Source organism: Engraulis encrasicolus, chromosome 4 (assembly GCF_034702125.1).
Source record: "Engraulis encrasicolus isolate BLACKSEA-1 chromosome 4, IST_EnEncr_1.0, whole genome shotgun sequence".
In the NCBI taxonomy this organism is placed as follows: Eukaryota; Metazoa; Chordata; class Actinopteri; order Clupeiformes; family Engraulidae; genus Engraulis; species Engraulis encrasicolus.
In genome coordinates, this window is record NC_085860.1 from 30,984,486 (window position 1) to 31,009,645 (window position 25,160).

Consider the following 25,160-nt stretch of genomic DNA (forward strand, 5'->3'; position numbering starts at 1 on the left):
TTGGGAGGCATGAAGAAAACAGTTCGTCTTTTGTCCCTCACAATACACACTGATCCTCTTTTCCCCACCACAGATTTCTGATTTGCCCACAGTATTAGATAAGCTTACACACAGCTGTCTAGACTTGAAGATCTGAAGTCCAAGATAAACAGGCTGGTGGTTTGTGAGTGCCTAGACCTGACTCAGATGGCATAGTGGCTGACACATTCGGGCAGTTTCTGTGTGGATCACATCTATACAGGTCTATCGGTGTTGGAAAAGAAAAGTGGGAAAGGAAGGTATTTTAAAGTGTTCCTGATGTTTTCCTTTAAAATTGTTATTATTGTTGTTGTGTTGTGTGTGTGTGTGTGTGTGTGTGTGTGTGTGTGTGTGTGTGTGTGTGTGTGTGTGTGTGTGTGTGTGTGTGTGTGTGTGTGTATCCTCCCTGGAGCATGGGCAGGTAGGTTACTCTCATATTCATCAGGGTGTGTCCAATGTGTTTGATATAAATCTGTTACTACATGCACCTCCTCCGAACAGACAAATTGCTACGAGCCTACTCCTCTTCACATCTCTATTTCAGAAGGAACACACTGAGTACATGGTGAGTTGGTTATTAATTCCACATTTGAAAATGTATTCATTTACTACCGTTACTTTAACAATAACATTTGCATAACATACTTGTGGGGGCACTATTGAGCATGCTTAAACTATATTATTAGGCCTATTGCCAAAATATTCTTGACATGGCAAAATTGCTTGTGCATTTATTGTCTACTATTTCGTGTGATGGTGAGGATAATTAAAAAACGTTCAAAGTTCTGCTCGTGTGTTGCTACTGACTTTATTGGCATTATTTGTCAAGAGAAACAAAGAACAGTAGGTTCATTCATGTCGAGGCAAATCCATGTCCTAACCTACATGCACACTTGGCATGCAGATAGGGTTGCTACGCACAGCGTAGGCCTACGCAGGTAAACACAGACGTCTCTATGAACACACCCGTCTGAGACATGTCATTCGCTGTCTGTTTTACGTAATAGCTTAGGGAGGCAATAGTTTCACGATACAACACCTGTTTCACAGACCTACTAGGTTACAGTCATCGACCCAATAAATGGCAGACTTGACAGAACCAAAGTATGATCAATCATGAGACATAAGTAAATTCATATGGAGGCCTAGGCTTTGTAGGAAGCATGTTATGGCTTGCATTTTTGGACTATATTTGCATTGGCTGGGACAGGCAGAACATGGCATGAATTCACATGAAACCTATTAATAATTCATACAATTATAATAACACATAATAAATAAATAACAGATAGCCTAATAATAGGCTACATTGATTGTTTCCGCGCAAAGTCATCTGAAAATAATGAAGCGCATATAGGCCTAGGCTATTATAGGCTAGTTACGCATGGCGCATAGCCTAGTTCACATCAATGTAGTAACATTTAAATTAACCTTATCTTTTTAATAAGCCTTAGACGGTTTCAGCAGAAGGCACACTCTGCTAAATTATTATTGTTAAAGACAACTTACAAAGGTTTGCTCTTCTTCAAAGACACCTGTATCAGGTAGGCTACGCTGTGAGTCATCCACACCCGTTGACACCGTCAATAGCTCCGCCTTCATCAAACAGAAGGGGCAATAGCACACACTTTTTGTCATAACACACAGGGCGGTTCACTGTGTCTGAGGGGGACAGAACTGGTAAACAACTGCCATTGCTGTCAGACCAAAGCACTGACAGCATTTAGGGATTTTTTTGTAAAGTTTTTCTGCAACTTCTATTTGGGACCCCACCGCCGTTCTGCGCGGTCATTTTTCGTCCAGCGCAATGACTACGACTGTGGACTGTGATGGTGCCTTTCTCTCCGCCATACAGCCTAACACCTCTGTCAGCACTTACGCACTACCTTCGGAAGTTCATCTGGGGCATGGGAACACACTTTCGGACGAAGCAGCGAGGGCAAGACGGGTCCAGCAACAAGTGGCTCTCCGCCTAGCAGAAAGGACTAGCACTATTCCGCGGCAGAACGGCGCTGCCTCGCAGTACGCCACGTCAGGTGAGCGCGGTGCATGCAAACTGTTTATTGTTCAACAGCAGTGTCAATTTTCTTGTGGCGGACATATGTTTTTGCTTGTGCATAGTTTTACTCAGTGGAACAGAAAGTATACTTCACGGGCTTCTCGGTAAAAGATCATATAGATTGCCACATGTCAATTAGTTTCATGGTCTGGTGGAGTTTCGGGCACGGCTTGGGTGACTTTGAAAGCGCACTGCCACTGAGCGAGGCAGCATTACCTACCCTTAGTTCAGAGATAAGCTGTTGCCCCAGGGAGGGGGAAACGTATTGCTGTCAACTAATTGTTCAGGCTCTGGTAATTCACTAGAAGTGCATCCGACTACAGTTTCACACCGGCAAAGTATATCGAGGCCGTATGCTTTGTGATGCAACAGCGTTCACCTTGATTAGCTGACTAGACAGCAGTACACACAGTGATGTTTCCCTTAAATAGGCTATTTTTTCTATTTTTTTTTGTGCTATTTTATTGGTAGTAGTAAAACTAGACATTCACCTGTCTTAAATGATGACGCAAATTATTGTACTGTAACAGGTGTTTGCTGATCTGTGTAAAAGGGAAGTTCCTTTCTTTTGACACCAAAAACAGCTTTTTGTGACGGCAGCGCCAGAAGGAACCACCTGAGCTTCAGTTTTCACTCTCTCAGGACCTCCCCCCAAATGCGCACACACACACACACACACACACACACACACACACACACACACACACACACACACACACACACACACACACACACACACGCCATACAGGCCTGAACAAGTTGGCTCTGTCATATCCAGCGTTAGGGCTAGGGTGGGAATCAGCTAGAGTAGACAGTCAGAGGGGTGACGTCGGTCTCAAGTTTGGGTAGAGTTACGGGCACGCTTAGTCAGCTTACAATCGGAGGGATTTTGCTTTTGTCAGTTAGTCAGGGCCCACCAGACAGGCTTGGCCTCACCCTCAAACCTAGATACACCCCCCCCACACACACACACACACACACAACCATTAGTGACAGTATATCTTAACACCTCAGAGAAGCTTGTCTTATCTGTGGGTTTTATAGACAGGTAGAGGGCGAGACACACCTACACATATTCATGTGTTTGTGTGTGTGTGTGTGTGTGTGTGTGTGTGTGTGTGTGTGTGTGTGTGTGTGTGTGCGTGCGCACACACACACACACACACACACACACACACACACACACACACACACACACACACACACACACACACACACCATGTGTTGGCATGTGAATCAATCAAATGGGAGGCAAGTTGGGGCAGTAGCTCCCTCAGTGAAGAGCGTTATTGCCCGCTGGAACTGGCATCAGAATCAGCTCCCTTCCCAACAGACTAACAAAAAGAGTGGAACTCTATCACCTACTGTAAGCTTTCAGCCACCCTGGAAAGACTTATATCCCCCCTCTCATCATCGAGCCTCCCTCCGCTGAACTGAAAATCAATAGACTGGAATCAAGTAGAATAGAATAGAGAGGCCAGTAGAAAGCAATGGAGGATAGATTTATATGTGGGAAACTGCCCTCTTGGTTTCATGACCTTTGTTATGCATTAAATATTCTCCCGCCATTTAATCTACATTTTATGGTTCTCTCCTGTGAGATATTTACAAGTGATCCATTGTGGGCCCGGTGACGGCTGCCCCACCGTATTTGAATAGCACACAGGGCCATATCTGCAGTGGAGGGAGCAGGGAAGTGAAGTGGTGGTGTGTTTTGGCCAGGGGTGCATTTCTCGAAAGCGTAGTTGTTAGCAGTTAGCAACTACGGTAGTTGCCAATGGGAAATTGCATTGCAACCAACAAAGTAGCTAATGTAGTTATCAACTACGCTTTTGAGAAATGCACCCCTGGCTAGTTGAAAGTCCATTTGCAAACACAGTGTACACGCGCTGAGCTCCATTTGCTTGCTCTGTTTGACTTGCCTTTGAGACTTTTGACACTCGCTATCGAAACTTTCAAAAGCCTGATACAGCCTCAATCCTTAATTGTGTGTATGTAGCATGTGTCAGAGTGTGTTTGCTCTTGATATGGGAGGGAAAGGCTGGCTGTGGACATCACATGCTTGCCTAAGGAAAAAGGTGTAACAGACAGCAAAGTGAAAACCGGTTTGATAGGAGCTAAAACCACTCCTTACACACACCACCCCACCCTTGCTCGGTGTGTGTGTGTGCACATACTGGTACACCCGCTCCCACACCCTCAACCACGCACACTCACACACATGCACATGTACACACACCTTGTTTTTGTTTGAATCCCATCCAACATTGATCTCAAGCAGAGGCATATTGTAGGTGTTTTCATGACATTTGCAGAGGCAATGCTGTACTTTGGTGAAAGTTGAAGTTTAACGTTTACCCTGAAGGTTTCGCATGCTCAGGCTGTGGAAGATATTAAGTTTCATAAAAACTAGTATTGGCTCTTGTTTGTTTCATGGACAGACTGACTGTCCCTTTGAATGACCTGGGACACAAGCTTGTCTTGTAAGAAACAAACAGACACTCTCTTTGATGCTTTTAAAAACGTAATGTTGCATCTTCTCAAAGACAGTATTCAATACTCAAGTACAAGAAGATATGAAGCAAGTTTGTGCATGCATGCATGCTTCTGTCTGAGTTGTTTTGATCGTCTTGTTGACTGCACAAAGCAGGAAGTGGAACTCTCGGTTAAAATCAGCATACCAGAGTGGGCCGCTCTGCTCCAACACAGGCCATAAATCTCCTTCGCCACAGTGGCGAATCAAAGGAGAGCATTTCTGACACTGTCAAAATTCCCACCTCTTCGGCTTCAGTATGAGTGTCCTCCTCTTTGAAGTTGTTTTATTGTATGTATTCTTTGCCCTTTTTAAAAGCCGACAGATAGGACCAGGCACCGTCACACAACCACACCTTATACTTTTTGCACTGGTCGTTTGGTTGGAATTTTCAGAGGGCTTGATGTCATGAGCCAGCGGTGATTAGAGCCTGTGACTAAGGTCATCATTTTTTGGGGCCCTCAGTACATGCCTAGAGCAAATGCTTTGTCTGAAACACAATTTTTTCTGCCTGTCAGTCTTTCCGTCCCCCTTATCTTTGCAATTGGTGTCCTAAGGTTACTGTCAAAAGGGTTGAGGTTTTTACATTCTGCTTCTGTTGCCTATTTTGTAGAGAGCTGCCTATCGTGTCATGAGTTGATCCACTTGTTTATTAGACTTTGCCTTATTATTTATGACTGCAACGACTAAGTATTGTCGTCGCCGGCCTCAATGACAAATTGCCAAGTTCAATAAAATGGCAGTCAGAGCACGCTCTCGTTTCAACTGCAGATGACATTCCATCACACCAGTGTGATCCCCTTCAGGCATTCTCAGGTGTCTATCACACATTTCCCTTCATCATATGTCAGCTGTCACTGGGGTCCCACACATCTGGGTCAAGCTCACCTGGGGGTCCCTCCCTCATATGACGCACGTAGCTCTACTCTGCTGGCCTCACTTAGGGCTGCACGATTTTGGAAAAAATCATGATCACGATTATTTTGTTCAAAATCATAATCACGATTATTAATCACGATTATTGATTTTTGCAGATTTTTTTGAAAATTATAACAAGATGAAATATAACCAAGAATGAATTACATACGGGATGAGCAAAATAAAATCAATTGTATTAATTATGTAAAGGCAATGGCATGAAACTTAAGTGGACAGATTTCTGGCCAGAAACACCAGCCTGTCAGTATGTTCTGGTTTCAAGGACACTCTCAAAAGTAGGTCACTATTGCCACGATTAAATCACGATTAAAATCATGAGTTCGATTTCACTATTTTATCACGATTTTGATTATTTTTCGATTAATTGTGCAGCTCTACTCTGATGGCCTCACTGCAAGTCTGCCCACTCATGACCCCATTTCTAGTATAGCTGTAACTATATTGAATTGAATCAAGAATTCGCGATGCACAGAGTCATGATACTGTATCGCTGTGCAAGAAGGCAGTGTCATAATGAAGCAAATGTATTAATTTAAAACCATACATTTAAGAAATTTGTGGCGTATATCGAACCCTAGGTCAAAAATTGGGATACGAAGCGAATCATAAGTTGAGTGTTTTGTTATAGCCCTAATTTCTAGTGAACATGCACCACCTGATGTTGAACAATTGGTTTCATCTCTACTGTACTGTATATGTTCAGATGGGATGGTTAGGAAGAGTTGCCTGTAGCTGATCCAAATTCTTCTTAAAAATCCTGCCCAATGTCAGTGATTAAAATACCTGATGAAATCTATTCCAGACACTTTATGAGTGTCTCATCATACACTAAAACACTGCATTGTAATCAGACGCCTCGTGATGATACACACCTTTCGACCATTTGAACGCTTCACTATTGGTCGATTTTTTTTTATTACCGTAGTTACTACGACATGATAGGGCCTACAGTCATTATTAATACATTACAACTTGGTCATTGCCATTCTGATAACAAAATTAAAACAGGGGATGTGTCGTAAAACATTATTGTGCAGGATCTGACTGAGAAAGGATATGAGGTGTGTAACTGATTACGACAATGTAATTGCCTTTATGATTTTATTGTATCGTGTCATCATGCTGTATAATGCATATAATGAGTTGATGATTTACTTAAACATATTATGCGGTATTATGTAATATGATCTGTTGTCTCTGGGGTATGAGAACCACACTGGTTGTAATTGGGTGTGTAACTCCTGTAAATCCACTCCTGATTGATACAGTAAAATATGGTTCATTTTTGATGCTCTAATGATGTATCTGTGAAGTTAGTGTAAACCAGGTGGTCTGGTCGCAGTCTCTATCAGTACGGTACACAGTTGAAACATTTGTTAGAAAATAGATAGGCTATATGATGTATGGCCCGTTTAAGTGAGTGATCGCAATTTATTAGGCTGTTTTGAATGTGTGTCCAGAATCTAAGGGCCATGTGCATGATATCTCGTACCTTAAGATCACAATGTCACTTACAGCTTATACTATTTAAGAGATGTACAAGGCAAAGCAACCCCAGGTATCACACAGGTATTTAAAACGAATAGCAAATGAACAAAATCCATGCCATCCATCAGTCTTAGGCCTGACATAGAGCTTGGATTAGGGTAAGTGCCTACACACCCCGGGCCCCACCACAGACCCACCCAGCCACCCACCTCACCTCACCCCAGGCTAGTCCAGGCCGGCCAGCGAGGCCCATGACGAGGCCATAAACCTGCTCTCTCAGCCCCCCTGGACAGACAGGCTTGATTGGTAGCTGTGGCGTTAGCATGCGAAAACCATCTGGAGCTTGTGAAAGGCCAGGTAGGAATGCGGACAGACTGAAGAAGCTCTTAGTGAGTATGTGCGTGCGTGTGAGTGTGTGTGTGTGTGTGTGTGTGTGTGTGTGTGCGTGCGTGCACTGCACTCTTCACCACCATCGTTATGTACTACAAACAGCTGACCTGAGCATTCCGCTCTGACCTGATCGTTCCTCATCACGCCATCGCATACATTTGTACGAAGGGAAACAATTTGCGCCCATCGCTCAATCTCCCTGAAAACTTAAATCTCCTCCCATCTCCTCCTAAGCTTCCCTCCATTTCTGTCAATATGTTTGTCGCTTTTTTATTACTTTGCTCTGTTGTGTTGTGCAAGTGTTTTGTGTTGTGTTGTGGTGTTCTTTCTCGCATATGGGTGTGTAGTATGTCTAATGTCAACATTCACACATTCCAGTGGTGGAAACATCAACAATGGGTGATGACTTTTAGTCTTGGAGGTTAAGAAACTCAAGGTCTAAAGCCTAGATAAATTACTTTCCAATGTCATGTACTACTGTTTAATAGTTACTTAATATCTCTTATAACCCATTTATTACTTCTTTGGTGTGATGGTTAAGTCACACCACTTACTCTTTCATGGGTTTGCGTGTGCTTTTTTGCCACGACTTACTCATGTTATTTACCTGATGTAAAGTGTAACCTGTTTATAGCAGTGAGGTGTCTTTGATGGACCTGTGTTGGCAGTTGTAGATTGGTATAGGTTGGTAAAGGTGGAGGTGTTTCTGCAATGAATGCAACCTTGAAGCAACTTGAAATGCCTTAAAGGCACCAACCTATTATGTATATTTCGCATAGATGTTTACAGTTAGTTGCAAATGTCATGTCAAGATGTTGCAAACTGCCAGAGGGTTAAAGATAGACATGTCTGTCTGCACATAGCGTCGTTTTTTGATGTGTTGTTGCCGCATTTTGATGTGTAGTTGTGTGTGTGTGTTTGACAGACTATGGCGGGACGTCTAGCATGAAATACCAGACTACAGGCCCCGGGTTCAGCTCTCGCTCCTACGCGTACAGCAGCAGCCGAGCAGGAGGAGGAGGAGGAGGAGCAGCATCATCAGCTGTGGTAAGAGGACAATCAGAGAATAGAATAGAATAGACTTTATTTTCATGCAAGCATGAAATGTGTCTTTGATCTCACCATAAAAACATAAATGTACATTCACTCTATTGCTCAAAACATAAATACACACATTGTATTTGCATACACCTCCTCCCTCTAGCCGCCCTTCCCAGCATACACATCATATATACAGTACAAGTCAGGTACCAGATCCAGTCCCTTGTTTTTTTGTTACACCAGCCTAGCTTTTCCATTGCTTGTTAACCATGGAGCTTGCGTTGGGTATGAATGATCTGGGTGTGAGAGGACTCAAACAAAGACAGATTAATACACGGGCCTGCCGGGCCCATACCCAGGGTCTTCTTGATGTCTGGCTCAGGGGCCCATGGAGTCATAATCTGTGCCTGGACTCGAATACCTCGATAGCTCATCAGGGGGGAATGCGTGAACTGCGCTGGCGTCTCGGCTTTAATAACAGCACGTTCATGTGATTGTGTGTCTGGGCCTGTAAGACGACGTCTGTCGTTTAGCAGCTTCATATCATGTCATATCCTCCGACCGCATCACAACCACATCACACCGTTAAAAATATTTGTTATCTGTGCATATGTGTCACAGTCAGGATGGGAGATCATATTGTAATCCTACTTCCTCATGGCAAACATTCTTCAAATGGTCAGGTCACGGTAGCTGTTTTGCTGGAAAACAAACACACAGGGACACATACTGTAACAACATTCAAACCCATCAGGGTTTCCTCAAGCACTTTATAAGTGACCACCTTGACACCAAACACCTTCCACCTCTAAGTCCCCTGAAAAGATAAAATTTTAGTTGTAACTGTGATTTTTAAAATTTGCTTCACCAACTTGTAAAAAAATGTATGTGTTGAGGTTTTTATATAATAGTCATATGAAACTGCACAATATAGCCTGTCAATGATGATAGGCACATGTCTCTGCTGCCTAACCTCCCACCACCTTGATAATGACACTTCTGCAGGAAACACTGCATACTAACAATAGACTACTCAACTTCCCAAACCAGCACAGTCATTTTTGTCTGTGTCGATTCAACACAGAGAGTCAAATATAACATCTGTTATGTGAGTTCAGCTCTCTATGTGTAGAATGAACACAGCAACTTCTATTTTGATTTGAGTCGATTTGACACGACTTTGAGGTATTTTAGGCCAACTGTCCATTAGATACATACGGTAGCTATCTGATTTGATTGATGGCTGTTGTCTAGCAGTGCCAAACAAGTGTAGTGAGAGCTACCGGTATGGCCTCCTCGCCTCTGAGCATTTTGACGACTCATCACACTCATGCCATGCCGTCAGATGTGGGAGATTTCACATCAGCGTTCTACAGGTCTCCATGGAGACTCAAAATAGAAACAGTGTTCAATCATTTCCGTGCATACTGCTGAATATTGTGCTACAGTAAGCTCCACCCTGCTCTTCAGCCATTGTGTTGGTTTGAATTCAATCCATTGCTCGCTTTTACTTTAAATTTCATTTGAATTTGAAGATTTGAAGTTTTTTTCAATATTTGTCAAGTTGGTGGTGGGTGGTGGGAGGTACAGGACCAAGGTTGAGAAAATGGAAATACAGTCTATCACTGAAATTATTTGTATTGAAAAATGAGAATATTTGGCTGTCAAAACTAAGGGAGATAGGACGAGGGAAATTAACTTGAAAGTCACATATTACCATTCATTTAACTGGAATGAATTTAATTTGCATTCCATTTTCACTTTGTTTTTCTACCAACTGCACTCATTCACCTTGAACAATCTGACTGTAGGTTGACTTTTTCTAAACCTCTATAACAGTGTTTCCCAACCTTTTTTGTCTCGCGTGCCGTACCCCCTAAGCCTCTTCGCTGTGCCATGAGTACCCCCTAATTCATGTTCTATATCGCTTCCTCTGTCCTGATGTGACTGCTCCACACATTTGTTATAATAATAACATTTTCCCAAGTACCCCCTGCAGTGTGCTCGCGTACCCCTAGTGGTACACGTACCCCTGGTTGGGAAACACTGCTCTATAAAATACTGGGGAAGAGGAGAACACTCACCCAGATGCTGAGGTCCAGTGGACCCATCCCCACCCCCAGTCTACTGTAACCGTGACCCTGACCTCTGTCTCTACCCCTTGCCTTCCATATTAGGGCCCAGCCCTTGCCCAGTACGCTGCCGCCAGAGGCTATACCTCGCGCTCGGCCGTCGACGGAAGCATGATGCGACCCAAGATGAGCGGTGTCGCTGGAGGAGGTGGCGGAGGAGCAGCCAGCAGCATGTATTACTATGACGACATGCGGCCAGAGTTCTACGGAGGAGGCGGAGGAGGCGGAGGAGGAGGAGGTGGCATGTACCGCACCCTGAACAGCATGAAGACCTCCACCGCCAGGAGTGGAGGTGGCGGTGGCTACCAGATGTCAGGTGGAGGAGGTGGCTACCAGATGTCCAGCTCTGGCTACCAGAGCAGTGGAGGAGGCGGAGGGGGAGGCTTCCAGGTCATGGGTGGTGGTGGCGGCGGTGGTGGATACCAGATGAGCACCATGACCCGCACCATGAGGAGTTCAGCCCCGCCGCCCGGGCCCGACCCGGACTCCATCTCCCTGCGCTCCATGAACCTCCAGCCCACCCCGGTGGCGGCCTGGATGGCCCAGGAGGACAGCGACGGGGGCAGCCTGGTGTCGGAGCCCAGAGGCGGGGGTGGTGGGCAGCAGCATGCCTTCTACGCCTCCAACGGCATCTCCCAGATGGCCAGCTCCTCCGCCACCCAGATGAGGTCGGCGGCCACGCTGCCCCCCATGAGGCGCTCTCTCAGCGGGACGCTGGCCAGCTCCAGTGGGGGCATGGCCGGGGGAGGCATGGTGGACATGGTAGACAGACAGTACTCCTTCAAGGTATACAATACAATACAATACAATACAATACAATACAATACAATACAACATGTATTTATATACAGTAGCGCAGTATCACAGCTTAGAAGTTGGCCCAAAGCATGAAGATGATGATTGTTGTGCCTGTGCATGTAGCCTCAAAATGAATGCTGTTCCACCAGTAAAATTATTCCTTAATTTCCCTCGGGATTAATAAATGATACTAGAATTGCAAGGACCAAGTCATAATGCATCACTGAAGGCACTGTGTAATGCTGTAGTGGTGTAGTAAAACTGTAGTAAAATCTTTTCAATGACTATTACAGGGGCCATGTCTTAACAGTTTAAGGTTTAGTTACGATAGGTTAGAATGTGATATTTGTTGTGCCAGACAGTGTTCAAAAGATACTGTCTAACAACATCTGAAGAAACAGAAAACAAACTTGACTAGCTATTTTCTCTATTTTCAATAATCATTCCAGAAACTGTACTTCTTATTCTGCCTGTGAAGCACTTTGAGGTGAACTATGTCGTGTTTACAGTTCATAGATATGCTGTAGAAGTGTGATGATCTGACTTGAAATACTTGAAATGCTAGTCTGCTTAAAAATAAAGAAACACATCACTTGACTTGACAGTAAATCTAACCGTTGACCTTTGACCTCTACCTCCTCGCAGGGCCCGGCGCACCGCACCATCAGCCGCATCACGAATCGCAACAACCGCATGAGCATGGGCTCCGTGAGCGGCGGCTCGGTGTATGGCGGGGCGGCAGGCGGGACCTGGAGCGGCTCCCAGGGCCAACTGGGCGGACGCATCAGCCGCGCCATGAGCACCAAGAGCATGCAGAGTGTGGGCAGGGGCAAAGACGTCTTCGACGGGGAGCTCAACGGCAGCATGGGCAACCTCAGCCAGTAAGCATGGCATGGCCACATAGGCACACACATGCTGTACATACAGGCACACACATACTGTAAATACAGTCACACATACAGTATATACTGTATATACATACAACAGCATGGGCAACCTCAGCCAGTAAGCATGGCATGACCACATAGGCACACACATGCTGTACATACAGTCACACACATAGTGTATATATAGGTACTTACATACAGCATGGGCAACCTCAGCCAGTAAGCATGGCACTCATATACACACATATATAGTATACACACACATATATATACTTTATATGCACACGCACACACACACACACACACACACACACACACACACACACACACACACACACACACACACACACACACACACACACACACACACACACACACACACACACACACACACACACACACACACACTGTAACGTGGGACATATGGAAACAACACACACGTACAGTATGTGTGCAGAAACAACACCTCCCACATGCTCACACATGGCAATTACATGTACAACACATAACTGTCCACAGTGTGGACCTCCTACTAACTCACAGTGCTAAACTCAAATGTGGCAAATGTGGACATTACACTTGAAGTAAATGTTATACGTATTAGAAGCAACTTGCAGTGGAGGAAAACAAATATTACAGTCTAGAGAGGCTGCAGAAAGAAGAGTTCAGAGAGCACATGTTTAGTAAGTGAGATGATTGGTGCTCTTAATGGACAAGGGTTTTCAAGAGCTTTTCAAGTCAGCTTATGTTTTTGCACTCTGCTAAAGCTGTGGTTGGTTTAGTGGTCTCTTTCTGACCTCCTGACCTTGTTTTCTACATTAGTGGGCACATATGGTGCCTATATGTGGAGAAACCCAGACCCACCCACGCACTCACAGCCAAACACACAACACAAACTAATCAGTAATGTGTACACTCAAGTCCTTTTAGCTGTACTGTGCAAAGGGCAGTGTAACCCTACCATTAAGTATTAGGCAGCCGAACAGAGAGACACTAATACTGTTTTTTCAACACATTTAAATGGTGGTTAAAGTAATGAAAACATGGTGGCTTGTGTGTGTGAGTGTGTGAGTGTGTGTGTGTGTGTGTGTGTGTGTGTGTGTGTGTGTGTGTGTGTGTGTGTGTGTGTGTGTGTGTGTGTGTGTGTGTGTGTGTGTGTGTGTGTGTGTGTGTGGCTGCATGTGTTCACAAGCTAGAAGGGGTGGAAAGTGACAGGACTAGTTTGGGTGTGTCTGCGACACGTCACTCTCCTTTCACACGAGAGAGACAGAGAGTGAGAGAGTCTGACAGAGAGAGAGAGAGAGAGAGAGAGAGAGAGAGAGAGAGAGATTAAGCGAGAGTGGTGGAAAGGGTGAAAGAATGAGAGAGTGTTTGTGCGGATGTGTGAGAGAGAGGTGGACACAGGAATACAAATAGGCACACAGTCATGTGGAGATTCACTATTTACACTATGTCCTTTATTACATAAAACACAGCCAGCCACAGCCAGCAACACTACAAGATACAGTCATATAGACACAGAATAAATGGATAACGTACAAAACCAAATGAAGGTATGAGTCCATTGTTCACTCGATTGTTGACACTGGTACTCTCTCCCTATCTCTCTCCCTATCTCTCTCTCTCTCTCTCTCTCTCTCTCTCTCTCTCTCTCTCTCTCTCTCTCTCTCTCTCTCTCTCTCTCTCTCTCTCTCTCTCTCTCTCTCTCTCTCTCTCTCTCCGCCCCCCCCCAGGCTCAACACCTTGGACATGCCTACAGCCCTGAGCTACCTGGAGATGAGCGATCCTGCTCTGCAGATGCTGGGGGCTGCCTACATTCAGCACGAGTGCTACCACAACAACGATGCCAAGGCTGAGGTAAGGAGAGCCTACTTCAACACTCACTATGTCATGTTTTACAATAAACAAACACCAGCACTAAAGCTATTGTTTTATTTTGAGGAAAAGGAATTTAAAGGAAAATCAGAAAGCAATTCTGTTTGCCTGGCTATGACGAGTCGTCTGTAACTCACTTCCTCTTGCGTAACAGTGAATCTTGTCTTAAGTTTCCTTGGTGACAGCGCTTCTCCCAAAAAACGCAGGAGGGATGACACATTTTAATTCCCTGTTTAACGTAGTAGTGTTTCCCCCTACCGTTTTAAGAGTCAGCACAATGACTTGTTCTCGAGACCTTATCATATTCCATCAGATCAGATCAGAGTCATGTTCAGTAAGTGGATGTGCTGTCAGGAGAGGTCATTCTGAGTCACTACGCTCAGACAAAAAGACTTTTAAATGGACTGTTGAGGTTAAGTTAACTAGTGAGGTAAAATTAAATAGTAAAAAAATCCCAAAATACAGATATTTTGAAGTAGAAAAAAAACATTTGCCTAGTCATCATATTCTGTTCTGAGTTTTGAGTGTGTCAGTGTGTCTATTTTTGGGTTGGACTAGAAGAGTTGGCGGAGCAAGGGGGTGGGGGAGACAGACACTCACTTAACCCCCTCACTCACCCATGCTCACTCACTTATGGAAACTATGCATAGTCTTTGAAAACGTAACTACTATAGTGCTACAGTACTACGACATTGCTAAGATCCTTTAGTAATACAGTACATTTTGACCTCACACGAACTTAGTCAGGTGTATAGGTGTGTGTATGCCCATGCGTGACAGTTCTTATAAGGAAGAATACAAATGGCAAGAAATGTATAACAGTGGCATATTAAATTGGCTGGTGAGGTCATTTCCTCTGTGAGGACATAGCATCACAGACATACAAACAATATCACCTGGTCATATTCTGTCGTCAGTTTTGAGTCAGTGGCTACGTTTACATGACGATTTTAATTCCGAATTAACTCACTTTAATTCTGAATAAATCTTAATTCCACTTTGAAAGCGTCATGTAAACACTTCTTAATTCAGAATTAAACGAAAGATCAAAGTAAATTCGACTGAACTATTTAATTCTGAATTATTAATTCTGAATTAAAACCGTCATGTAAACGTAGCAATTGTGTCTATTTTTGTATCAGACCAAGCGGAGGTAACCCAAGCAAAGGCTAGACGACGTGACTCCTTCTCTCAACGATGTTCACTCACTCACTCGCTCACTCTGTCTGAACTATGCGAAGCACATAACACACCAGGCTGCGACTTGCCCTGTAGTGAGCAAAGCCAAACAATTAAAGCACCAAGTTGTCATTAAGGAATTCTGCGGGGTGCTCGTCATTCTCGCCAAGCAATGTCCCCAGCTCTGTGGTCAAGTTTATAACAATGCAATCACTGTCATCAAAACCTTTAGTACTGTACTTCTGCTGGCAGCAACAACAACACCCAACAAGTAAAGGGCTCCCCTCAGAGTCTTTAAGCTCCACTTAGATTCCATTGCTAATTGACTTCTGGTTTGTTTGATGGGGGAATCAGGGAGGGAGAGAGAGAGAGAGAGAGAGGGAGAGAGAGAGAGAGAGAGAGAGAGAGAGAGAGAGAGATGGGAAAGGGAAGGAAAGGAAAGGAAAGGAAAGGAAAGGAAAGGAAAGGAAAGGAAAGGAAAGGAAAGGAAAGGAAAGGAAAGGAAAGGAAAGGAAAGGAAAGAAAAAAAGAAATAAAGAAAAGAAAAGGAAGGAAAGAACGCATGGGGGAAGAGAAAGGAAGAGAGGGAGAATAGAGCGAGACAGACAGAGAAACAGACAGACAGACAGACAGAGAATAAGAGAAAGCCCCTCTCCTTTCGCTCTCTGCCGAGGCGTGTGTGGGCACAGTGGAAGGGAGACGACGTGCTTGTTTGTCAGTGAGAGATTGGAATGGTGATGGACTGGAGAGTGGAGAGTGGCTGGCCTCACATGACAGCCCTGTGCTGTGCCTGACGAGGTGACGCCCCGCTCTTCACTCGAGGCATCCCAAACATGCACATAATTGACCCGACCACCATAGCCAGAGGCGCTCTTAGCAGCCCGGGACATAAGCGAAGCGCAGGACGTTCTTTTGTCGGGATGCCAAAACAGCAAGTCGGTTCAATGCGATGCTCACCTGAAAGTCAGCAGCAAGAATGTTTGCAATAAATTTAGACTGACGTGTCCTTCGTCTGTTTCCTCATCTTTTCTTCTCCTTTTTTGATGTTGCCGTGTGTCTCTGTGTGTCTACCTCTCACTCTCAATGCTTCCCCCTCTCTCTCCCTCTATCTTTCTGGCTATTGATCTCTCTGTATAATTCCCTTCTATGATGTTAGTTGCCCTCTCTGTCTATCTGTCTATCTGTCTACGTTCTATACTGTATCTCTCTTTCTTCTTTTCTTACCTTGCCGCCTAAAGGGGGTTGGACCAGGAATTGCAACCTCTGTCTGTCTGTCTGTCTGTCTGTCTGTCTGTCTGTCTGTCTGGTTTGCTGTCTGTCTGTCTGTCTGTCTGTCTGTCTGTCTGTCTGGTTTGCTGTCTGTCTGGTTTGCTGTCTGTCACCACTCAACCAAGTTCTTGGAATCCTGCCAATCACGCATCGTACAGTATTGGCAGGGGTGGTTGGCGGGGGTGTTGTTAACATATGCTACCTGTCTCTAATCTTGTTGATGGCAGTAAGGTTATTATGAGGTCTCTGCTACCAAAACATGATTATAATATTCCCCAATCTCCTGTTGTGTCCTCACTCAGGTGCACCAGATGAAAGGCATCCCCCTGCTGGTGGAGCTGTTCACCAGCGACAGCGAGGAGGTGCAGCGCTACGCCACGGGGGCGGCCCGCAACCTCATCTACGAGAACATGGGCTGCAAGGTGGCGCTCATCGAGGCCGGTGGCATCCCCAAGCTGATCGAGGCCCTCGACAAGCCTGACGACGAGCTGCGCAAGAATATCACCGGTAAGAAGACGAACCGCACAGGGACATTGCATTACATTACACCACATTGTAGGCTATTACGCTTCACTTAAGAGATGTTGTTATCTAGAACATCACCGGTTAGGACATGAACCAGACAGAAAAATTCCATTACATAATACTACTGTACACTACTTTACTGTAACACTATTGTACACCACGATATAGGCTATTACACTACCCTTAACTGATTCTGCATAACATTAAAATTATATCGGGGGCTGGATAAAACGGCCCTCGAGACATAGGTTCCCCACCCCTGATCTAGAACATCACCAGTGAGGACAAATGCACAGGAAAATTACTTTAAATAACACTACCATACACTTAGCAGATATTTTATCCAAGAGCATCACTGGTGACTAGGGAAATGCACAGGAACATTGCCTTGCATAAGATAACAGTACACTTATCAGACGTATTAATCTAGAACCGTGGTCCTCAACCTTTTTAACAAACGCTCCCTTATCACATCATAAGCCTGCCAGCGTTCCCCTGCCCCCAACATCATCTTTATAAAGATGATGAGAACAGTGCAGCCTGAAAACAACAATAATCTTTTTATATACAGTATGCTTCTATGTACCTTGGTTATGCTATTCAGGTGTGCTCTACACCATTATTAGGCTGCATCCTCTTATTTTGGGTTCAAATGAATGAAGTCTTGCTACATCATTTGGTTTCCTTCTCAATGCCCCCCAAGGGCTTTTAAATGCTCTGCAGCGCCGCCATTGAGTAACACTAATCTTGAATATCAGCAGAGAAATTAGAACACAGGGGAGAAGGCTCAGTCTCATTGGTTCCCATTGTAGCCAATTAGCTTTGCATGCATTCTGCAGTAACGAGCGTNGGCCAGTCCTTCATGTGGGAAAATTTATGGAATGGAAAGGGGAACCCATGCTAAATACATTGCTACTGCCATTTCCAGTCACAAATATTATCGACAAAACATTCCTGTTAAGCACTATGACTGTTGTTTAACAATAGGCTGTATTGACAAATCGTTCAGGTGTGTAGTTTTACAGCTGGTTAGAAGATTTCAACCTGTACTCGCTAGCATCGTGCTAATGTTTATGGGTTTGGCCCCATAAAAATTGAGCTTTGTGACCCAGTATATAATAATCTAGTGGCGCAAAATAATCGAAACGCTACTCAAATGGGGTCTTATTATTTCTAGCTTCGAACTTAATATTCATATTTCAGGACAAAAAATTATAAAAAATCACAAAAATTATAATGGTAAAAAACTCCATTGACACCCATTCATTTTGCACTGTCCCGTGGTTAGGGTTAGCCAATTGTGGCTAGTAGGAAGTTCCATGAGTGAACAGCCCCTGCTATCATCAATGAGGAAAAAAGCACAGGAACTTTACATTACACTACGCTACTGTACAACAGAGGTGTGCAGGAACATTGCATTCTACTACACTTGGGGTTATTTAGGTCGACAGTTTCGGTTACAGTCCCTGAGGTAATACGCGGTTATTCATCAATTAACCTGACAATGGGCTATGGAGAACATGAATGATGGAGAAAACCACACAGGAATAGCATATGGGTTATTCTATTCTGTGTGCTCTGTGATATGAGATGCTCAAGGCGCTCAATGGCACGGATCGTAAACTAAACTTGCCTGACAAATTGATTCATTGATTGATTGATTGAGTTCTTGCAAAAAATATTAAGGGATATGCAATGAAATGATGAACTATGAAATAGTGAACTAATAAGGACAGTAACACATAGTAACTAATAATAATGAAATCATTTCCCAGGGCTGTTGTCTCAGAGCACTTCATCTGCCCATGGTGGTTGTTGTTTGTGTGTAATCCCGCTACTAGTAGTCCTGATTTACCAGCTATTTTTTTCCCCAATTCACTACCTCTTTTCCATCTTTTTTTGTCTCTGAGTGTACTCGTCTGTCTGGGCTCCCCATTGTGCCTCTGTTGTTTACGTGGACAGAGACCTAGAAGGCTAGTGTGGTCTGAATCTGTGCCAGAGTGGTTAATTTTTAAAGCGGTAACTTGTACACAGAGAGGTTAACAGTAGACACAGCCACCAAAAAGGGAGGTGAGGGGTGGCAACTGTGTGTTTAACTGTGAGCATTTAAAGTGATACTGTACCATTTTAGAAATAAGCTTATATTACACCTCCCTCCCCTTGAGTTTAATAACTGAGTTTTACCTTTCTCGTGTATTCACAACCATTACAACCAGCTAGCCGCCAACTGGTGTCATAAGATGCAATGTTAATTGCTAGCTTGGAGGTAAAATTTGCACTCTCATACTCAGAGAACAGTTGAAAGTACAGAAGAAAGGTAAAACTCAATAATTTCACTCAAGGAGGGGTATAAAATGAGTTTATTTCCAAATATGGCACAGTATCACTTTAACTAAGCGTGTGTATGTGTGTGTATGTAGCCTTGAACAGGTATCAGCAGGTACTGTAGCTGCCTTTGTTACTGTTAGTGAGCTCGTCAGGAAAGGGGTGGGAAAAGCCAAGACAGATGCATAAAAAGAGCCGTTTTAACTGAGATATTCCCGTGTGCTCCCTGAGTAATCCTCCAGGGCGTGTCTCTCTAATGATTGATCACACTTTCAGGTGCTGTTAAGCTGCGCCGCTTTTCTTTTAACAAAAAAGAAGCTGTGTAGACAAAAGAGAGAAGGCTATTTGCATGCCCATGTGTGTGTGTGTGTGTGTGTGTGTGTGTGTGTGTGTGTGTGTGTGTGTGTGTGTGTGTGTGTGTGTGTGTGTGTGTGTGTGTGTGTGTGTGTGTGTGTGTGTGTGTGTGTGTGTGTGTGTACATGTGTACGCACCTGTGTGTTTATGTGCATGCACACGTGCATGTCCATGTGAGCAAATGCTTTGTGTGTGTGTGTGTGTGTGTGTGTGTGTGTGTGTGTGTGTGTGTGTGTGTGTGTGTGTGTGTGTGTGTGTGTGTGTGTGTGTGTGTGTGTGTTGTGCTTGTGTGTGTGTGTGTGTGTGTGTGTGTGTGTGTGTGTGTGTGTGTGTGTGTGTGTGTGTGTGTGTGTGTGTGTGTGTGTGTGTTGTGCTTGTGTGTGTGCCAGCCCAGTAGAGGTGTGTTATATGGCTGTGCTGTCTGAACTTGAACTTGGTCGAAAAAGAGGCAGAGCAACCCTCGTCCCTCGTCAGAGCAGACACACCCAAGGCCAAGACTGTTTAGGCATCGCAGCAAATTACTCTGCATGTCAGAATATGTAGAAATAGAGAGAGAGAGAGAGAGAGAGAGAGAGAGAGAGAGAGAAAGAAAGAAAGAAAGAAAGAGAGAGAGGGAGAGAGGGAGAGAGAGAGAGAGAGAGAGAGAGAGAGAGAGAGAGAGAGAGAGAGAAAGAAAGAAAGAAAGAAAGAGAGAGCACAATGAAGACAGACTGAAATATTAGGCTGTTCCTCTTCTTATTACTTATTGTGGTGATGTTATCAGTAGACAATTAAGTAAAATTTCTGACATTGTCAATGCTTGCACTTGTGGTTGCTATGTGGGTTGCATGTGTTAATGTATTGTAGTTAAAGGGTGCGTTGTTAGAGCGAGGGCATGCTAAAACACACACCATAGGATCATTGCCCGTAAGGGTGACTCACGCAAGTCTTTCGAGCGTGCCCACACCAGCACTGTATTTTTTAAGGAAAACGTCCTGAAGCAATAAAAGGTGCCATAGATTTGATATTGTGTCTGTAACATTGTGTTTGTAGAACTTTGATGCTATCTTGATAGAGCAAATTCATAGTTGTTCTCTCAGGAAATGAATTGATTGCACATAGGATTTCTTAAGGCAAGGCAGGGAAGGTACATTAGTGTATCGCATTTTATGCTTCACAAAAACGGAACCATAACATTTTTACCTGCTCATTGTGAAGTTAGATTACTATTACACGTAGATAACTGATGCACAGTATAAATGTAGTCGCATTGCGGTATTAGCTTGGCTTGAATCCTATCATGTGTTGAAATGAGCTTCAATTTGGTTCCTTTTTTTGTTTGTTTTATGACACACTTTGTTGTTGTCCTTAGCAACATCAAAAGGATCTAATTTGCTTGTCTTTCCTTATAGCTCCTAACACGCAAGCAGGAAAAAAAGATGCAATGACTTAATTTTTGGAAATCTGTACCAAAAGCGGTTAAAATGTGAAGTTAAAAAAAGTTTAAAAAATCAAACAAACAAGGTGCATATGTTCATCCATTTGTGTGTTACCAGGGGCAGAACTAAGGGGGGGGGGGTTAAGTGGGGGCATTTTCCCCTGGACACCCTTCTGTATTGGTGTAGGGGGCCCTATTGTGACCATGGCAGGCCACATGGGGGGCCCTACCAGTGTTTTGCCCTGGGGCCCTGTGTGCAATTGTTCTGCCACTGGGTATTACCTGATTGACCGCATGGGTGTGTGGGAAGGCATCTATATGAGCACTCCCTGCAGATTACAAATCAGGTCCACATTGCGCAGCTATGGGCAGGTGACGGTACACTGACAGAAACCGGCCTTCTCTAAGTGCTTAAGTAAATCTCGAAGGATTAAAGGACAGTGGTTGAAGTCTAGGTGTTCTTGTTTCAACTCTGTGAACTCTGAGTGCTACTGAATGATAAGCCTTTGCATTCCCTCTCCCTGTGCTTATTCATGCGTCCGTGCATCTGTGTTTATGTGCGTGTGTGTGTGTGTGCGTGCTTGCCTGTGTGTGTGTGTGTGTGTGTGTGTGTGTGTGTGTGTGTGTGTAGAGTGCAGTAACATTTACTAATGTGTGTGCTTCCTACAGGTATTCTGTGGAACCTTTCCTCCAAGGACAACCTGAAGGAGAAGTTGGCCAAGGAGACCCTGACAGAGCTGACCTCCAAGATCCTGGTGCCCCTGTCCGGCATGGACAACCCAGACTTCATCGAGCAGAACCCGTCCGAGAAGGACATCTTCTGCAACACCACAGGCTGCCTGAGGTACGTACTACAGGACACACACACACACACACACACACACACACACACACACACACACACACACACACACACACACAAACACTCACACTCACGCACCCACGCACGCACTCACACACATACACATACACATACACATACACATACACATACACATACACATACACATACACATACACATACACATACACAACCAAACCCACATTCTTGAGAGATAACTTTTCTCAGTTTCTCATACACGTGTATGTATGTGTGCACGCGTGCGTAAATGTGTGTCTAGAGCAACAGGGAGTGGAAAGGTTATCTTAGGGAGCACTCAGAGTCCACACATGAACACCTGAAGCGTGCAGTAGACATTGTGTAAATCATACTTTTGAAAGAGGAAACCAACGCACACCAGAGGTTTCGAGGTGCAGGTAGCGGGTGCAAGATCACTTTCTGAGAAGAAGATACCCCACTCTCTTGTCCATCGTGCTGAATTTTATTTACAAAACAATAAAATTCAGCACGATGGACAAGAGTTTGCGGTATCTTCTTCTCAAAAAGTAAATCTACATACTAACATGAGTGATGTTCATCCATGTACACACACACACACACACACACACACACACACACACACACACACACACACACACACACACACACACACACACACACACACACACACACACACTACATACACACACACACACACATGCTTCCCATGGTAACTGTGTGTCCGCTCTCCTCAGGAATATGAGTTCGGTGAACGAGAAGACCAGGACGCAGATGAGGGAGACCTGCGGCCTGGTGGACTCACTGGTGGCATACATCCAGAGCACCCTGGACGACGGCAGAGTGGAGGAGAAGGTAACGTTGTAGTGACGTAGTAGTTACATAGAAATAACGTAGAAATAATGTAAGAATCCTCTTAATGACAGCAGAGTGGAGGAGAAGGTAACGTAGAAGTAACGTAGAAGTAATGTAAGAATCCTACACCCAAAATCCTCTTTGAGGTGTTTGAGATGAGAGACTAATGGTCAGAGACACTAAAACACTACATTTTGTGTGTGTTTGTGTGTGTGTGTGTGTGTGTGTGTGTGTGTGTGTGTGTGTGTGTGTGTGTGTGTGTGTGTGTGTGTGTGTGTGTGTGTGTGTGTCCTGTATGTGTGAATGTATAAAAATCCATATTCAAACAGCCTTCATTCATTGGCACTGACGCAGTATCGCCAACACTAATATGCAGTATCACCAACAAATTTGTTTGAGCAGTGTGTGTGTGTGTGTGTGTGTGTGTGTGTGTGTGTGTGTGTGTGTGTGTGTGTGTGTGTGTGTGTGTGTGTGTGTGTGTGTTTGCATGTCTGTGGGTGTGAAACAAAGCTCTGTTCTGTTTGAGTGCTAGTCTGTGTGCCACATAATGTCTTCATTAACCGCACCCTTTTCCCTCTCCGTCTGCCCGTCCGCCATGCCTCAGGGTCGGTACCTGTACTGCTGTTCTTGCATATTGTTGTAGCCTGTAACTCCTCATACTTTGAATGTTGCTGTGTATTTCCGCATTTGTGTGTTTCTTTGGACAAAAGCATCTGCTATATCAGTGTTTTAAAGGTGCACAATATTTACACAATATTTTTTAGCTTATTTCCAGAAAATGTTACCTTTTCCACAAACACTTACCACCACATTCAATTTTTGAGTATTCATCATGACTGGGAAAATTGCACTTATCATACATGAACAGGTGGCTCTTCTCTGCTATTTTGAATTTCCAGAAATAGACATTTTTTTTATCTGAAAGGCTGACTGAACTTTGGTCAGACTAGTTAATATTAGTTTATTATACCTTTAAGTGGCAAAAAATAAGTGCCGGTACTGAAAGGCAGAATTATATACAGGTACACCACCGTAAGAAGTCCTAGTACTGTCAAGGCTCAAATTCGTGCTGCCCCCTTAAAGCAGTATCCTAAATGTTGTCTCATATAATGTTATGTAATGCCATGAAATGTAATCTAATGTGATGTAACATGTAATGTATGTTAATGTTATGTAATATGTAATGTAATGTCATGAAATGTAATGTCCTCAGGGAGTGGAGAATGCGATGTGTGTCCTGAGGAACCTCTCATACCAGCTGTACAGCGAGATGCCCCCCTCCGCCCTGATGCGGCTGGAGGGCCCCACCAGGGGGCAGGAGATCTCCACGGCCGAGGCCATGGGCTGCTATACCCCCAATAGCAAGAAGGCCAAGAATGTACGTCACATTTGGAAGTTTACACAAAGCTCAATTCAGCATTTTTACATGACATTGACATCGCGCAGCGAATACAAATGCAAATACTTCAGCCGTCCCCTTTGGCTCTGCGGCTAAGAAGAGTGCCCCGTCCCCCAATAAACAAGGAATAGTTGTGTACATTAGCCTTAATTATTAGTAGTATAGCCTTAATTTTGTTTTTAATGCACAAAGATTTTGAGGGATGGGGTTCCTTCCTGCCCAACCAAACTTTGTAAGTGAATCTACCTGTAAAGAAGAACGCAGGGTTGAAATGCTATCTGGCAAAATAGGAGAAAATTAAATCAGAAAAGTAGTGTGTGACAAAGGCCGTGGGCGATAAAGCCATGAGCACTGAAGTGTAATTTATGTTTGCTCAGGCAGTTCACTGAAAACTTTCATTGACCCCCCCCATGCAAAGTCTGTTAGCAGCATTCCATCCTACTGTACATGTCTAACCCAGCATGTACATGCTTGATGGATAAATGAATTCCTATATTCCTATTTGAATATTTGAGCACTTTAGGGCTATATGTGAATATGTGCCTATTGCTGTAACATAAGTGAGCAGTAGCATATGAGCGGTTGATATAGTATGTGTGTGTCAATGTTTACCAAATCTAAATCTAAAGACTAGATCTAAATGCAAGTCCTCTGTTACCTCCTCAGAGGCAGAACCAGGACCTGACGACCTTCAAGGAGGTGGCGAAGATCCCCAAGGGCATCGAGTGGCTGTGGCACCCCAACGTGGTAGGCCTGTACAACCGTGTGCTGCAGAAGTGTGAGATCAACCGTGCCACACGCGAGGCCTCGTCCGGCGCCCTGCAAAACATCACCGCCGG

The 25,160-nt window shown here is 44.2% G+C and overlaps 1 protein-coding gene across 3 annotated transcripts in view; it reads left to right on the forward strand.

Annotated features, from left to right (window-relative positions):
* Window positions 1-419: 419 nt before the first annotated feature.
* Window positions 420-25,160, forward strand: part of pkp3a (plakophilin 3a) — a 32,133-nt gene continuing 7,392 nt past the window's right edge. Inside the window, exons 1-11 of one of the 3 annotated variants that reach the window (XM_063197150.1) lie at window positions 420-583; window positions 1,874-2,054; window positions 8,353-8,474; window positions 10,646-11,386; window positions 12,044-12,279; window positions 14,019-14,142; window positions 16,911-17,115; window positions 21,899-22,073; window positions 22,805-22,922; window positions 24,136-24,300; window positions 24,988-25,160. The exon at window positions 24,988-25,160 is cut by the window's right edge and continues 10 nt beyond it. In XM_063197150.1, coding sequence (XP_063053220.1) covers window positions 581-583; window positions 1,874-2,054; window positions 8,353-8,474; window positions 10,646-11,386; window positions 12,044-12,279; window positions 14,019-14,142; window positions 16,911-17,115; window positions 21,899-22,073; window positions 22,805-22,922; window positions 24,136-24,300; window positions 24,988-25,160 — 2,243 coding nt within the window. In that variant the 5' untranslated portion in view covers window positions 420-580. Of the gene's footprint in view, window positions 584-1,458; window positions 2,055-8,352; window positions 8,475-10,645; window positions 11,387-12,043; window positions 12,280-14,018; window positions 14,143-16,910; window positions 17,116-21,898; window positions 22,074-22,804; window positions 22,923-24,135; window positions 24,301-24,987 lie in introns of those variants that run through there. The other 2 variants (XM_063197151.1, XM_063197149.1) reach the window with 2 other exon arrangements.